Genomic DNA, 16,775 nt, shown 5'->3' with positions numbered 1-16,775 from the left:
ATGTTTGACAAAACTTGGGATCCTGTGTCAACTAAGATGATGACCTTATTCACATGTTCAAATCCCTTTCAAAATCTTCCTGTGCACCTCAGCACTGACTGAAATGAAACTTAGCAGATGTCATCATCAATTAAATCTTTTTCAAGTGTTTGCCTGAATAGTTGCTACAATAATGATGGGTCATAAACTGTTTTGAGAATATATTCCATCATGCAACCTGCACCTACTCAAAATATGTTTGGTTTATTAACTATAAAATTAACATTTGTGTCATTTTCAGAATTTGAATTGATTTTTTTTTTGTTGCAGCATTTATAAACTTGATAGATTTCTTGAACTCAAAGCTGCTTCTGATTTTAACCTCACATGATGCTGGGATAATTTTCTCACTCACCATGAAGTTATCTCCTTTTCAAGGATTGTTCAGCCAATTAATGCATAAAGTATATTTGAAAATAAGAAAAATGTTACAAAAGAATGAAGTTTTCAGGTCTTGCTCATTTGAATGAATATAGCTACTGTAAATGATCTGTAAGTCTCAATCAGCCATTCCTTATAAGATGCACAGCAATTTCAATTTCAAAGGATATCAACTTTGACAATATGGCTGAGCAGCTTGTTTCCAACTTCCAAACCTTTTATATAAAACGTACCTCCTCTTCTTAGTTTATAATGACTTCCCTGTACAGTAACGTCCTCTGGAGTCCTCTGGGTAATGTTTCACAATAGATTCCGAAGTCCACTGAGTTCACTTTGAATTAAGTCCCCTTGTGTTGTTCACTTTTCCAGACTAAAAAGATGCAGTTATTTTAGGCTCTAAGAGTAGGATGTTCCTTTAAACACGGGGACCGTACGTTTGCTCTTTTCTGCATTAATGCCAGGCGAAAAATATCATTTTCTTAATATGACGACCAATTTGTTTTGCAAATGTGGTCTGGCTGGTGCATTATATGATTTATTAATCATTTTAAAATAACGCTCCTTTAATTTAATATCTTGAAATGTGAATCTTATAGCGTCTTGCAAGTCACATCCTTCCAATGATGTTACATTTTTTTTGTATTGCAAATGATGTGTACATTTTGTAAATAGCATTATATAATATTTTAAGTGAATGCTCACACTGCACCTGTTTATAGGTGCGAGAAGTTAAATGCTGAAAAGAAAAATGGAAATTAAAAATCAAATTGACATCATAAAAGAATTTAATAAAAGAATGGGTGACAATTGCACCATCCCAGTGTACAAAGTTTGTAGTAACCTATCCAAAACAACTTGTAGCTGTAATTGCTGTTTAACATGCCTCTACAAAGTTTTGCTTTTCTATGCCTTTAATGCATTGTCTGCAAAAGACACAAGTCTTTTTTATGTCACTCCTTCAAGTACACCGATTGCTCTCTTATACAGTATATATTGATTATATTTTGACGATGTGCACTTGTTTACATTAGATGATAACTGTAAGATGCTTGCTTTGTTTTCGTCCTTTTGAATTTTCTTTGAAGCTTCTTCACTGTATGCTTATATTTACATTTCACTATAATTGGCAAACCTGACTAGTTTACCAAATACAGAATTGAAATCATTTATATAAATTAGGTACTGCACTTCTAATGTAGATCCCTAAACTTATATTCTACTCTGCTAATGACATCACCACAGTTTCAGTAGTCATTCCTTATGTGTGTTCTTTACTATAAATTAGCCAGTTCATTATCCGAATACATACACTGAATGAAAGTCTAAATAAACCTTAATATACAGTGTATTGTGAAGTATTCGAATCTACACAGTTTTCAAATTTTGTTGCTTTAATGCTTGTAATCATGACTCTTTGAAGTAACAATTAGTATTTGTTATACTGTATACACAACCTATTGCACACTTTCAAAGCAAAAAGTAAATAGATTATATGAAAGTAAAAATTGAAAAGGCATAATTGCAAATTGCAAAAGTATTCAAGCGCTTTGCTGGGGCAAACCTCAATTAGTTTGCACAAATTACTATAACAATGAACACAATCATTTGAGTGACCTCTGTGCACAATAAAGTGGTTTCAGACTAAAAACGTGTCCCTGTAAAGCCCTTCGGTCACATACTGTATTGCATTTTAAGCACAGACGCAACCAAAAAGATAAAAGAAAGAACTTTCAAAGCAACTCAAGGATAAAGTGAAGGCACAGATCAGGAGTAGGTATAATAACATTTCAGAGACCCTTAATATTTATTTGAGCATAGTGAAGTCAATCATTAAGGCACTTGGACACTGCCTAGATCACACAGTTACACCACACTGAGCAGTTGGGCAAGGAGAAACTGGTTATGTTTCCTTGTAGATTTATGTAGTGCAGTGGCTGAGATGGCAGGAAATGTTCATGGATCAACAATATCCCCAGTCATTCTAAAAAGGGGGCATCGTATGGAACTGAAAAAAAATATATCACTTAGTCAACATCATCCCTACTGTTGAGCATGGTGGTGGCAATATTATGTTATAACTCTGCTTCTCATCAACAAGGACTGAGAAACTTATCATGAATGATGGAATGAGGAAAACATGCTTCAGACCTAAAACTGGAACACCAAAACACCAGGCCAAAGCTACATTGGAGTGGCTTAAGAATGAGAAATGCCCTTGAGTGGCCCAGTCAAAGTCCTGACTTCAATCCTATTGATAATCTGTTGAAACATCTGAAAACTGCTGTCCTTAGTGATCCTCAAGCAACCTGAGAGGGCTTTAGCAAGTCTGCCAAGATGAATGAGTTGCGGCTGTAATTACTGCCAAAGCTGTTTCACAAAATATGAAGTACACGGGTCTTACTTCTGCAATCAACATATTTAAATTTTTTATCTTTAGGTTTTGCTTACGTTTCGTGGAATTTATCTTACTCTTAAAAGTATTGAGTATTCTGTGAGCATTCAGGGTTTTAATGAAATATTAAGATTAAAAAAATGCGTAGGCACCATTTTGTAAATTACAAACTCAGACACCATTGACAGGGTCTGAATAGTTTTGCAAGACAAAATGTACATTTTGTTTATACCCATTTCTACCGTTGCTTGTTCAGACAACACAAACAAGCTAATTAAACAACACAGTACAGTACCTTTTCTAAATCCATGTTGAATACCTATCTATTCATGTTGAATCCTATTCCTATGTAAAATACACTTACATTTAATTGCTTGTTTTGGTTTTGGACCTTTATACCAGGCGGTGCTACATTAATTTGTTATGCAGATCAGGCTGCCATTTTAGTTAACACCGGACCCCATTTTTTGCAATATAAGTTTGCTGCATCTCTCTTTACATTTCTATAACGAATCTATATGTGATGTACAGTACCTCTGCAATTTTTTATGCTCCTTTTCTTTGCCTGGTTCTTTTTGTAATCATTATTTAAAGTGATCTTTTTCTTATCCATGTACCTGTTTCACGTATTGATAACTGCACATATTGATAATTAGCAAAGCTGGCTAATTTATTCCTTACTTAGATAAATATGTATATTTCCAGTTACGCTGCAGTCAGCACACATGTAGAAATGTGGTTTCAGCTTTAACCAAGATGGCTGTCTGGACAAATTTTGTGCTTACATTTCGAACCTTCTCTGTATTTTTAACCACTAAAATATAAATATGGTTTCAGTATGTGGAGTATGAAATGCAGGCCACTAAGGTTCCCATACAGTAGTTAAGTAAATATTATACAAGCCTAATTTTCCCACTTATTATGAAACCCGATGTGGTTGAGAATACTCCCTCAATAAGTTATTTATAATGTTGTTCACCATTTGTGATCTCTTATAATTACAATATAATTATTCTCTGTACATTTAAATGGTACTGTGTATTGGAACTTTCAAGGTAAACTGCAAAAGCATCCATATTTCCCATACACATGACTAAATTAAATGTTATTTCCTCTACATTTGCATTTGAAGGCAAACGTGCTTAAGCGATTTAAATTAGAACTGATCAAAATCATACTTGAGATTACATTTCCAAAGAAATGAAGCAGTTATGCAATATGGATAGTCAGATCATACATACAGAATAGAGAGTACAAATACAGACATTACCAAAGCAAAAATACAGTATTTGCAAAGTGGTCCAAAGAATCATTTAAGCCTCTTGGCTTTAAAGATTGTAATCTGTGTGTGCAACAGATTTATCATATAAACAGAAGATTGTGTTCTCTGCTGAGGGCTGGCAATTTTACATTTTCAGTCTCCAAAAACATGAAAGGATGCCACAGTGTGTCTTGATTCTACGTAATGGGTAGCAACTGGTGAGCCCAAACTCTGTCTCTGAATGCATTGTTCTTAAATTCTGTATCTTAATTTACATTTTCCAAAACAGCAGGCAGCTGAACATGCTGTTTGCCCTTGACATTGAAGCAGTCGAAAAGAAATAGTGGACATTCCCATTTCAACATTTTAAATTATATTTTCTGCACACTGGTAATTGAACATTTAGGTTTACAATATTACAAGCATCATCTGTTTTCCATTTTCTATAAATATTGTTCTTTTTTTAAGTGTTTACTAGATTTTCTAATGCACATTTTCTAATTTCTGTTGGAGGCTGTGGAACTTTTCATGGTATGCACAAAATTAATGTACGTTCTGTCCTTTACAGGCTTGAAAACCATTGTAGGTGCTCTGATACAGTCTGTGAAAAAACTGGCAGATGTGATGATTCTGACAGTGTTTTGCCTCAGTGTATTTGCCCTTATTGGACTCCAGCTCTTCATGGGTAACCTTCGGCAAAAATGTGTCCAAAATATTACAGACTGCTATCATAACACATCGACTAATGGCACTAACTATTACTGCAAAAATAAGACCTGGCCCTCTTACCAAGACTTCATTTCTGATGAAGGTAAGTAGTTCTTGATTATAATTCAGTGATTTACAACCAGATGTCTTAGTATCCCTAAAGTACCCTAGATGTCCTCATAAAATATCCAGGAAGTCATCAAATAAAAAGGGAAAATTTGTCATTCAAGGTCTAGTACAGTAATACTCTCACAGAATGATTCTTCCTTGACAATGCTTATTGTGACTTTGTGATCTTAGAGATCTGCTTGTAATAATCTATAATTAATCAGGAAATAGATGGATTGATGGCCCCTATTAAATAACATTGGATATATATAAACAGATTTTCAAGGAAAAAATGAAAAGGAATTATATTTAACTAACTTGAAACAGAAAAAACATTAATGTTGTACTGCTATACAGTATGTGATGTGAGTGTTGTATTGTTTTCTAACTAAGGCCATCCTCTAGAGATGATTGCTCAGCCTAATGGCTGATTACAATATTAAATGCAATAGGTGTCTGCCACCTGTATTCTACCCCAAAAATAAAAATGCAGTGAAAAAATCACCCATATACATGTTAGTTAACATATTGTGTGCATGTCAAATTAACACAACTCATATTTAAACTGATGATGGAAGAATTCACATACAGTATGTTGCATTTGCCTAGAATTGCATATGAAACACAAATCATGTAAAACTAAGAAACAAGAAAGCCTCTGTGCCTTCCATAGTGAAGCAACAATTATTGACTGATGTGTGTAAAGAGTCATCAGGTATGTTTCTAGCTATAATGTTCCAGCAGGCTGTTGCAAGCTCCATCAGATGTCCAGCAAAACATATTAGTGCACGTCATTGATAGGGCACGTTCTGGATGTCCAAATGTAACAGGACCAGCACTACTCAGATCATGGTCACACTCCTCCTTAAGGACTTTCAGACAACAGTTATGAGAACATCTGAAGATTACATGAACATCATACACTTGACTGACTTTACTTTTTGACTGAGTTGTGACTTTATGTACACACACTTTGTGTTGCTGTGGGGGAAAAAAAAACCTAGAACTCAGAGACCTATGTGATTGAGGTGTTCTGTTATGCTTAATCTTCGAATTGGGTCATTCGCTGAAAAAAGTAACTTGTCTGGGGGCAGTTTACCAACACGGTATATTATGCTTTTGCTCGGTACACAAGCAGAATGAAATCTAGCAATAATAAATATATACAACTTTGTGGATGTGAATGTGAAGTACTGTAGCTCTAAAAGGCATCTAAATAGGCTTCCAATTGTGTTTTACAGCTGTGGACATCTGTTTTATTATTATGCCTAGTCAGCATGACATAACTTTGACCAGTGAAAGACCACAACCTTCAAAAACACCATAACACTGAAAGCGGCTTCTTAATGTATATGATATCTACAGTATGTCATACTGTGATTTTTTCTACTATGCCCACTTTCTGAAGCTAGTAGCAATTACTGTCAAACATGCATCAAGTTTAATTTTGTGCCTTACTAAGTACTTGTGATAATTCTTAATTGTGTGACATTTATATTTGGGTTTAATAGAGTAGTGGAAGTGGACCTTATAGAATTCAGTAACGAACAACAGAAGAAAATAAATGATATTGGATTAACAGATTGTCAACAATAAGGACAAAAATTTCATGGCAGGTATTTACTGCATAGATTGCTTATAAGCAAAAGCTGAACATTGTAAATAAAGGTCCCAGAATAGTATTGTAATGCATTACTGTGCAATAACAACAAATATTTATCAACCATTACTTACTACTTTTTGGTACTAGTCTGACTCCAAATGCTCTCTTAAAATCACTTTCAGTGTCAGTCCAGGGTAAGAACAAAGTGACTTTCAGTGAGATTTTCATATTCCACTGTTGCTTAGATTTAATATAAATATGCCTCCCTCTAAGAGGAAAACATGCGATTACCAATCTATGAGATTAAATGTTTTTAAAACTGAAATGCAACTTCTATATAATCCCAGTGCACTTCTGTTTTAAGAGATTTCCTGTTGTAATGAGGCAGTTTGTGTATCACCATGCTGCAATGAAAACTGAATGTTTGTTGTCACTGGAAGAATTCATGTGTATTATATAATGACTAAAGCCTACAGTATATTGTTGAGCATTAGGGTGGGGCAGAGGGTTATCAAAGCAGTTTTGGTATTAAAACCATCGAACTGTGTCAGCATAAAACTGAATTAAATCCATTCAAAAAATAAAACTTAGCCTTCTTAACTAAAATTCATTCCTGGAGAGAAATGGCTCCAACAGTGTCGGATAGGTCTGTTGGATGACCCATTTACAGTGAACTTATTAATAGTGATTGGGGTGCTCAGAGAATGAAGGACACTGGCTGGTAGTAATCAGGCTCTGCTAGGAGAGGTAGAAGATCAACGTAATATAGGAAGAGAAGATCTGTTCATGTACAGTAGCTACACCATTTGAGACAGGCACGTACATTAGAGTGAATTTTGCTGCAATTACAAGGGCAGCGCTCATGAGCTACTGAGCATGCTATAATGCTTATTTACTGCCCTGCCAAAGGGGAGTATTTTCAAATATTATTTTTTACCTTAATAGCTTAATTGCCTGGCATTATACTGCAAATCTAAAAAGCAACATACAGTAGGGTTTCAATGAGTGTCAATATACTGTATTTCACTTACCACAATATATGAAAAAACAACTGAAAATCAATTTGATAGACCTTCCCTCTATCCATCCCATTAATGTTCATGCAGCTTCAGGACCACAAAGAACATTGACCACATTTCTGAAAAACTGTCCATGATGCAAGTCTCTTATCTCTCCTCTCGCAGTCTAACACCTCACACTCCTTCAGTGTTGGACTGTACAATCTAAAACAAATGACGTTGAATAGCAGTTTTCAGTCTCAATTGAGTAGTAGCATAACGGAGAACATTTAAGGCCATGCTGAAAACAGGAATGCCGACAGCTGAAGACAGTTAGGGAATATTGCCAAAGTACTCTCAAACTCTCTTAAATCCAGTCGCCTATAAGTACTTAACCACTGGAGAGGGACAGAGTGAAACTGAAATCTTGTGAAAATGAGGGAAGATAAAATGAGTGCTCTGTCTACTTAGGAAAGAGGGGAGAGGGATGGACAACAAATTTCTCACATTAGTAATCTCAATCTCAGATTATATACAGTCTTTTAATTTGAAAGTGCAGTCCCAATGCTTTAATGAGTTACCTGAAAACCTGCAGTGTACAGTACAGTACATCAACAACAGATTAATTCAGTTTCCATTTTATGGATGGCTTGTGTGACATTATTTTGGTTCATATTACCCCTCAAGGCACTTATTATCTCAACGATGCCATTACCACTAACATTTAAGTAAATACAGGTTATTTGTAAGGGGCTTCTTTCGAAGTTTTAAAATATTTCCAGTTATGTGCCTTTTAATGAAAGTTACCTCTATTTGTACTGTGAATGCGTCATTTTTGCAATTTGATAATAGTTTGCTGCTGATAATGTTAAAGGGAACGTACAAATTAAGGAAACACAAATCTGTTTGCTTTTTAGCTTGAAATATGATGATGCAGGGACCAATTTAATTGAAACTACAGTTTGTTACTGTACATACACTTCAGAGTTTCTTTCTCCAATCTTTTCTTTTCTTTTCTCCAATCTCAAGGAAGAAACACAAAAGGAATATCCACCATATTGCTTATAAACTCCTTACCATTAAAACTGTTATCAAGCAAGTTTGCTGGGACAGCTGGTACATGAAATGCATTAAAGTATTAATTTTGTTTTATTTTTCCATGTTTTAGAAAACTATTATAAACTCGAAGGAGCAAAGGATCCCTTATTATGTGGAAATGGGTCTGATGCTGGGTGAGTAACTGACCTGTGTCTGTTTTTAGCTTGTTTTATGCAGCTATGTTGTCATCTGCTTCCTACAATAAATCAATTCATTTAGGCTTAGACACTGAAAGAGAGTCCAGATGGAGGAATGTCCTGAATGCTTTAGCTGTTAACCTCGAAGTAAAGTCCACTGAGCTAACCTAATGATTGACTCAGATGGGTTATTCATGGATTATATCCCATGTAGTGTCACAAAATAAACAGATCACCATGCATACGTTGGATTTGAAAGTCTGAGACATAATAGGCCAGACACAAATATAGACAGTAGGGCATACGTTGCTGAATAAATACAGTTGGAAATTTTCACTTTCAGCTTTTTTCCTGGTTTGTAAATACAATATATTATGATTTTTTTCTGTGGGTTATTTTTATTCTCTGTGCTTTCTCCCAAGCATGTCAACAACATCAAAGATTTTCCTTGTCTTGAAAATGACAAGGTGTGTCTGTGATTCTAAGACTTGGCTTATGTGAAACATTCACTTGGATGTTGTAATAGGAGGTGTGACCTAAACATCATTTACAGGTCACTTAAAATGTGGCAGTAGACAAGTGTTGGTGAAGTCAGGCGGTCAGAGATATCATATAAGCACCAATGTCATTATTGTTCTTCTAGCTGGCCTCTTTTATCTGAGTTTTTCAGTAGTTTGTAAGAGACCCCTGTTTGGTTTTGTTCACTCTATTTATGGTACATGAGTTATGAAATACAGTAGTTGCCACCCGAGGAAAACTTCATTGATCCCAATTACTTTCTGTTTAATTATAATTACAGTAGATGTAGAAGTACTGTAGATGTGAGATATTTCTAAGTATAGAAACTTGTGATATTTCTAAGTTTGATTCTGTTTGGTATTTCTGGTGTTGCTCTCAGGTTTTACTTTTCACTCTTTAATTAAACACATTTGAAAATACATTGTTTTCCCCATTCTTTTTCAAAATGGGGATAAAGGAGTATATTTTCCAATGCTGTAAAGCCTGTTATCTAGTCGGTATGTATTTGGGCCACTTTTCCCTGTGGTTTAGGGTAATGCAGTGTTTGTGAACAGTAGAATGGTAATTACAAATAGTACGGGAATACATAGAAAATCGTTTTCCGTTAGGAGCAGGGGCAAACAGCAGACAAGAGGCAGTGTTTATTCTGATGTGTCTACCCTGGGGATTCAGCTTCAGTAAAAAGTAGAGCTGCTGCTCATAGCGTTGACCAGCATGGGCCCAGCAGATAGTGTTACATTGGCATCAATAACTCACAGATTCCTATAACTGCTTTCCAGCCCTCGTAGAGCTAACCCCGTTTCAGTTCATCTACTGTAGTACAGTTAATACTGTATGACTGCTCAAGGCAGAGGTCATTGCTCCTGGCTAAGAACGTCAAGTTCCAGTATCTTATTGGAAATAATATTTAAAGAAATAATGATATTTTGAAACAGCATCATATGCTATGCTTATATCTGTGCTTCCATGAATTGATGGTTACGCCAGAAATATAATTTATAGACAGTATGACAACCTACTAACAGCCAACTGGAGGCACTTACAGTACACTCCAGGCAGTATAACTCGTGCTCTCTTTTAAGCACTTTCATGGCTGATATAAGATTGTGTACTCAGTTCTGGCCTCGTGTCTTGTTTATGAAATTGGAAAAACATATTTCAACTTTAGATAGACCTCTGTGCCTTACAGGAGAGTTAGCACTCACTGGAGTAGAGGTGTGCCTTTCCATGATGATACTATACAGTAAGTTCACAAGCACCTGATAAGTAAACTAACATGGTCAACTCAAACTCATCCAACACCTGCAATTCTTACTCATGTGAAGAACCATTGCACAACTGTAGGAATCCCTACCACTGTGGTCTAGTTGTATAAGCATATGTTTGAATCCCTAACATCTGAGATCACTTAACCTGCCTTTAACTTTGTGATATATAGTTTTTATAAAATTAAAATTCATTTTTAAATCGTGTGTTGTGGTGATAGGTCATGTTGTCCCTGCAAACTCCTAATAGTGTTGAGGAAGCATTTACTGTATATTCATCTTATAGCCAATAGGAGCTCTTTTTATCTTATTGTGCTTCTGCAAGATCACTTGGCTCCACTGAATGCAGTTTACATTAATCAAATGTGTATATAAAGCATACCCCTGTTGTTAATGAGAAGGAAAACACTTTGGTTACTGTACTTGAAACAGAGGCAAGTTAATGTTACTTAGCAATAGGTAAATCAGTGTATGATATCAGTGTACATTCAATTCCTGATTAACCATTTCACAGAAAAACCTATTGAACTTTTTGGAAACACCAGCATTCTCACTATAAATCAGTATTTGATTTTTGTTACAGATCCTCTTCATCAGTAATCCCATAAACCCAACAGCTTTTGAAACTAGCATGAGTGGATGATGCTTATGTTTTCAGGGCAAATTCCAGGATTTTATTGAACTAAATTCCCATCTGTATCAATGTTTAATGCCAAGAGGGACTGTGTACACACGCCTTTTTTTGTTTTTATTATAAATAAGGGACACATGACATGAACTGTAAATGTTCATCTGAAAAGGTCAATCTCAAAGACTAAGAGTAAGATACTGTACATGACACAAGCAGTCAATATATAGACCTGTCTGTTTAATCCCTGAATTAATTTACTTCTTTAAATTATATCAGTACTGCTATTTTGTATACTTTTACATACTCCTGAAATTATTTTTAAATAATTTAATTATTTTTTAATTGTACATGGCATTATAATTTTTTCAAATGTATGTACACTTTAGTACCCAAATTAAAAAATATATATAAGAGCACTACAATCTCCAATCAAAATACTCCTCTGACATTACACAGCACAAGATTGCTGTGTGTCCTGTAGTATTTTCTATTTATCATGATTCAAATGTCCTTTCTGACATTGTTGCATTATTTGCAATCTGAAATGTGTTTATGTGTGATTGTACAGCTCTCACAATACAGTATGTTTGAGATTGTTTTCCTAATCTACTGTAAGTGGCACCTGAACACATTTTTTCCCTGTAAAAGACACAGATCCATGTTGGTATGAATTCCTGCAGTAGGATTAAGAGCTATGACTCCAATATAAACTGCAGTTAGCAGTTTAAGTGTGTTTGCTTCTGATGTGTGATTCTGAGAAAACAGGAGAATCCAATTACAAGCAGCAAAACTTTTCCTGTTTCGGTCCCTGATGTTGCTGGTCTGTTTACAGTGCTCAATAATGGTTTAGCTCCTATCCTAAAAGAGTCAACATCTAAATAATCTTTTGAACCTGCTTTTGTAAGAAGGGGCCCCTTTTGTATAAACCTCTGAAAATGTGAAGCAATTCTTTAAACAATGTTTCTTGTAACATCTGCCTGCAGCCAGCTGTAGATAAAGAGTGTATCTGGCAGTTTCATGGGGTGATAACAAGGCTTCCAGCTCAGAGACAAGCTTGTGCTTACCGTAGATAAAACGTTCTATTCAGAAAAGATGGGTTATCATAAAGAATACATTGAATGCCAATAAATACTGTAAGGAATGTTTTGCATTGTAAATCAGTTGTAATCATTGTAAATCAAATTTATTTTTGTCTTCTTTAATCTAGAAAGGAAATTCTTAGAACTACAAATCTGCAATTAAATACTGTATTTAAAATCTATTGTAGTCCATCCTTAAATGTCTTGAATAATGGTTTTCAGTAATTGGTATATTGTGTCTTTCTAAATAAATAAAAAAATCCAAAATACATCAATTTTTCTCTTTTAACGTTTTGTATTAAAAGCAATGTTCTGTTTTTACTATTTTTAACTATGTATACAATATATGCTATACTCACTGTCAGGCACAACTAGGATTAAGTCTATAGACAAAAACACAAGACAAAAAATCTACAGTACAGTATGTTATATCTGGTGCATATAATATCCTCACAGATTTAATAGTTATCATGTTACCAAGTGTATTCACCTTAAAATAATTAATCAAATTCATATAATTTAACTTTCATGGTAAATTCCAAAATATCTTTCAAGATATTGAGCCAGGCTCAATATCAACAGCTCACATTTTTTTCTTCTGAACACTTGTTTATAGTTTCAGATCAGTCAGGATGGAGATTTAAAAACACTCTGTAAGCAATGTACTACATATAAAATAAGTTTGAAGAATAATAGACAAAATCTGGTATATATATACAATTTACTATCTTAACAAATTTTTAATTTTAGATGTTAAAATTTTAATGTGTGTTGTTCATCATGTTTGTCTGTTTTAACGTGCATACTGTATATTGTATATCTTTTTCTACAGAGCTTCACTGAAACAAATAGAGCCTTGCAGACAAGACTAATATTTAGCTTCCTGAATCACAGAAAGGATTTCCCTACTTTAGTCACATTTTATCCATTTGTAAGCTCTTTTTCCTCTTCACTAATGGGTTTGTTAATGGTGGTTCGGACCTTAAAAGCAAAGTGAGGATTATTTTCTCTCTCCCTTTGAGAATGGCTTCATACACTCAGGCATGAGGTTACACGGTAACCCATTGTCAGAATGATACATAACATATGAACTAGTACAAATTAGATTTTGTTTCAAGAGATTTGAAGTGTTTTGATATAGATATAGATATTTTTGATAAAAATGTTCCCATTGTGGTTAGGTTTAGCTTTTGCTACCTACATTTCTGCACAAAACAATCTATAGCTGCATGTGACAGTTAGAATGGTTTATTCAGAACTATAATTCTGTTTCTTGCTCTACTGGAAATAAAGTATTAGGCAGGTTAAAATGGGAAATATATTACTGTGGAGTGCGTCACCACATTCCATATTAAAATCTTTGGAGTGTGAACAACGACAAAAAAAATCTATCAGTGTTTCCAAGTGACTGAAACAATTAAGTTATGATACAATAGAAATGCCTTTTTTAAAGATTTTGGGGATTATGCTTTAAACAAAAACTGCATCTTTGAGGGTATGCCAAAACCATTTTACAGAATATTTTACTCAGATCATAGAACGAAATAAAAAAGATCTATCAACCTTGATAAGCCTGGATCAATACACAAACAAGATAACTCATGCATCACAGTGGTGAGCAGAGTTTGCATGTAAATGCATTGATTTAAGCCTTTATTTAGCCAAATAAGTCAATTAACATCAGGTTTTTGTTAAAAGTACAGCATTTGTTTATGATACGAAAGTCTGTCCTCAGTTCTGAGATTAGTTGTCTTTCATTCCAATTAATGTCATTGGGTCTTACTTTTCATTTATATTTTGAAGTAGCAGCCTTGATTGACTGTGTCTGCTCATTGTAAATTCCTCAAAATATTTTCAATTCCAAATAAATTCTGTTAATCTGTTTGCATGTGACATACTGTAAAATTACTGTCTTAACAGTGGAATTGCACTTAAACACCAAATATTTTCGCAGTCTCTGTCTTATACATTAGAACATACTCTAACTAAAGCAGTTACTCCCATGTGAGGTGCATTTTATGTGAGGTGCATTGATTCTTCATTCAAAATGGGAATCAATTAATAACCAACCACGGGTTACCACATGGTCGTAAATAAATATAATTCCAGTCTCTGTTTAAATAAAACAATGTCCCTTTTGACAATCTGACATGTGACAAACTGTAAATGTCATATGTACAGGAAAATAGGTTAAATTTAGTAAAATTTAACTTAATGGTATATAAAAATGCAATGGATTGAATTAAAAGGCCCAACTAAATTGCCAGTGTGTGGCGAAGAAAGTACATGTCTAGATGATACAGAAAAGAGTAGCTTTAAGTACTAAACTGAGGAAAGGCAGTTGGGTGTGGTTTTGTAGTGGTAGAGTAAATTTGTCCTTATCTACAGTATAGAAGAGTTTGGTCTGCTTGCTTTTTATTTCCAAAATGCTTACTTTAGTCATCCAAATGGATGCTGCACATTGGTGGTGGTGGAGGGGAGTGGAGCCCCATTACCTGTAAAGCACTTTGAGTGGAGTGTCCATAAAAGCACTATACAAGTGTAAGCAATTATAATTATTATTATTAAATTATGACTGAAAGTCTATTTTACTGTTATAATACATATGGTTAAAAAAGGTAACAGGATTCTTGTATGTGTGTGGGCCTTGTAATTGGTATTGGCTGGAAAGGGGATTTTTAATGGACTTTTAACAGATGGAAAGAACTACTTGGAAAAAAAAACTGTAGGCTTAGTGAGCGATAATATATACTGCAGATATTATTAGGGATTTTCTCTGCTAGCTAATTGCTCCATACAAATTATACAATACAAATGTAAACACATTTTGTTGTGTATGGGTCTGTGAGTATGCATGTACATATTCAATTCAATTTAAGATAGTTAAATGATAACAGCTGGAATATTTCTCAAAGTAAGAAATAAATTAAAATATATTAATTTAACTTACATGTTGTTTTCATTACATTTTGCTGTCTAATAAAACATTAGCTGTCTGTGTAGACAAAGGCAGGCTTTGCATGCACTCCAACCAATACTGCGTTACCTGCCTTTGCTGTGTGAATGTGAGATAACATGCACAAAACAAACAATGTTGTACAAGTAAAAAATGTACTGTATGTGTCAGACAAAAGAAATGCAGCAATTCTTGAAGTGTCCATGGAAAAAACAGGTGCTTTGGATGATTGTGACACTTCAGTAGAAAAGGATGTGGTATTTCCCAACAAGAAATTTCGCACCAGGCATTGATTGAGCACTCAGATGTAAAAAATGCTCACCTTTGTACCAGAATACGAACATCAGCATGTTCACCCAGAGATCATATGTTGTGCTGTTCTTTAGTTTTATCCTTGTGGAATACAGATGGAAATACGCCAGAGAACAAGAGAGCGGCAGATCTTGTGTTACATTTAATACAATACAATATATTCTTGGTACTCAGCAGGTGCAGGAAGCTTACATAAAAAGCACCTAGTGACTTGCATTTTTACCCATTTCTATAGCTGGGCATGTTACTGGAGCCATTTTGAGTGAAGTACTGTACAATACTTAAAAGTTTCAAGTCTAGAGCCATAACCATTTAAAATCGACTCAGATGAGCATAACTAGAATTTTAGTATATGAGATTACATGGTTTTGCGTTGGAAAGACATGTTTTACTTCTTTAGGTTAAGGTTTTGCGTTGGAAAGAAATGTTTTACTTCTTTAGGTTAAGGTTTTGCACATTAATCATCTTTGTATAGTCTTCTAGTACAGACATACTGTATCCAGTGGGCTTTTCTGAAAAATTAATCCATTACAGTCACAAGGCACTTGTGTAAGGGATTGCTTTTTAAAATTAATAAAATATGGGGAAATTGCTTTAAAGTGGTAATGCATAGCTTTACATCATAACTATATATAGGAATACACTGCATCCTACCATATATACAGTATCATTGTAACTGATGATACTGAATTTTAATTCTTTTTAACAGTGGAATCATATTTGGAGCAACAATTTCTTTAGGGTTAGGTACATACTTACGACAGTACAGATTCCTTCACAGTGCCATTGCCATTGAAAACAAAAGATCATTGTCTTGATTGATCAAAACAAACATTCAGACCTGAACATCTGGGTCACTTGTGAATTCTGTTCTATTCTTTGTTGTTTGCACATAGTGGTAGACCCAAGTTTCATCACATGTTACTGTGTTAAAAATTCATTACCCTCAATTTGAAATGTGTTGGACAAAATGTGCACAACCTCAATCTGTTTGCTTTTTTTGGCCTTTGGATATGGTGGGACCCATCTGCTGTGGTTCCTTCTTTGTACAGATCACTGGAGTTGTTGCCATGTTTGAATCTCAGTACCCCTGTGAGAGAATTTTGTTAATTATTTTCAGGATTTAAATGTCCAGTATAAATCTCACTCAATGCAGTATACAGTACATTCAACATAAATAAACTTATAGAAATCAGTCAATGTTAAAGTATCTCACAGAAACTTTAATATTTTGTGTTTTATATACAGTATATATACAGTATACACAGTTATATACAGTAAGTACATG

At 34.4% G+C, this 16,775-nt stretch overlaps 1 protein-coding gene across 4 annotated transcripts in view; it reads left to right on the top strand.

Moving 5' to 3' along the window:
* Positions 1-16,775, top strand: part of scn5lab (sodium channel, voltage gated, type V-like, alpha b) — a 201,886-nt gene that overhangs the window by 61,146 nt on the left and 123,965 nt on the right. For 3 of the 4 annotated variants that reach the window (XM_088642957.1, XM_088642956.1, XM_088642959.1), the window contains 2 exons: positions 4,642-4,884; positions 8,659-8,722. In XM_088642957.1, the coding sequence (XP_088499083.1) occupies positions 4,642-4,884; positions 8,659-8,722 (307 nt within the window). The remainder of the gene's footprint in view (positions 1-4,641; positions 4,885-8,658; positions 8,723-16,775) is intronic. The other variant, XM_088642958.1, reaches the window with a different exon arrangement.

The sequence above is a fragment of the Lepisosteus platostomus genome, chromosome 8 (genome assembly GCF_059453375.1).
Source record: "Lepisosteus platostomus isolate fLepPlt1 chromosome 8, fLepPlt1.hap1, whole genome shotgun sequence".
Lineage (NCBI taxonomy): Eukaryota > Metazoa > Chordata > Actinopteri > Semionotiformes > Lepisosteidae > Lepisosteus > Lepisosteus platostomus.
The sequence above is the reverse complement of the archived record's forward strand: the minus strand, read 5'-3'. Positions and strand labels throughout refer to the sequence as shown.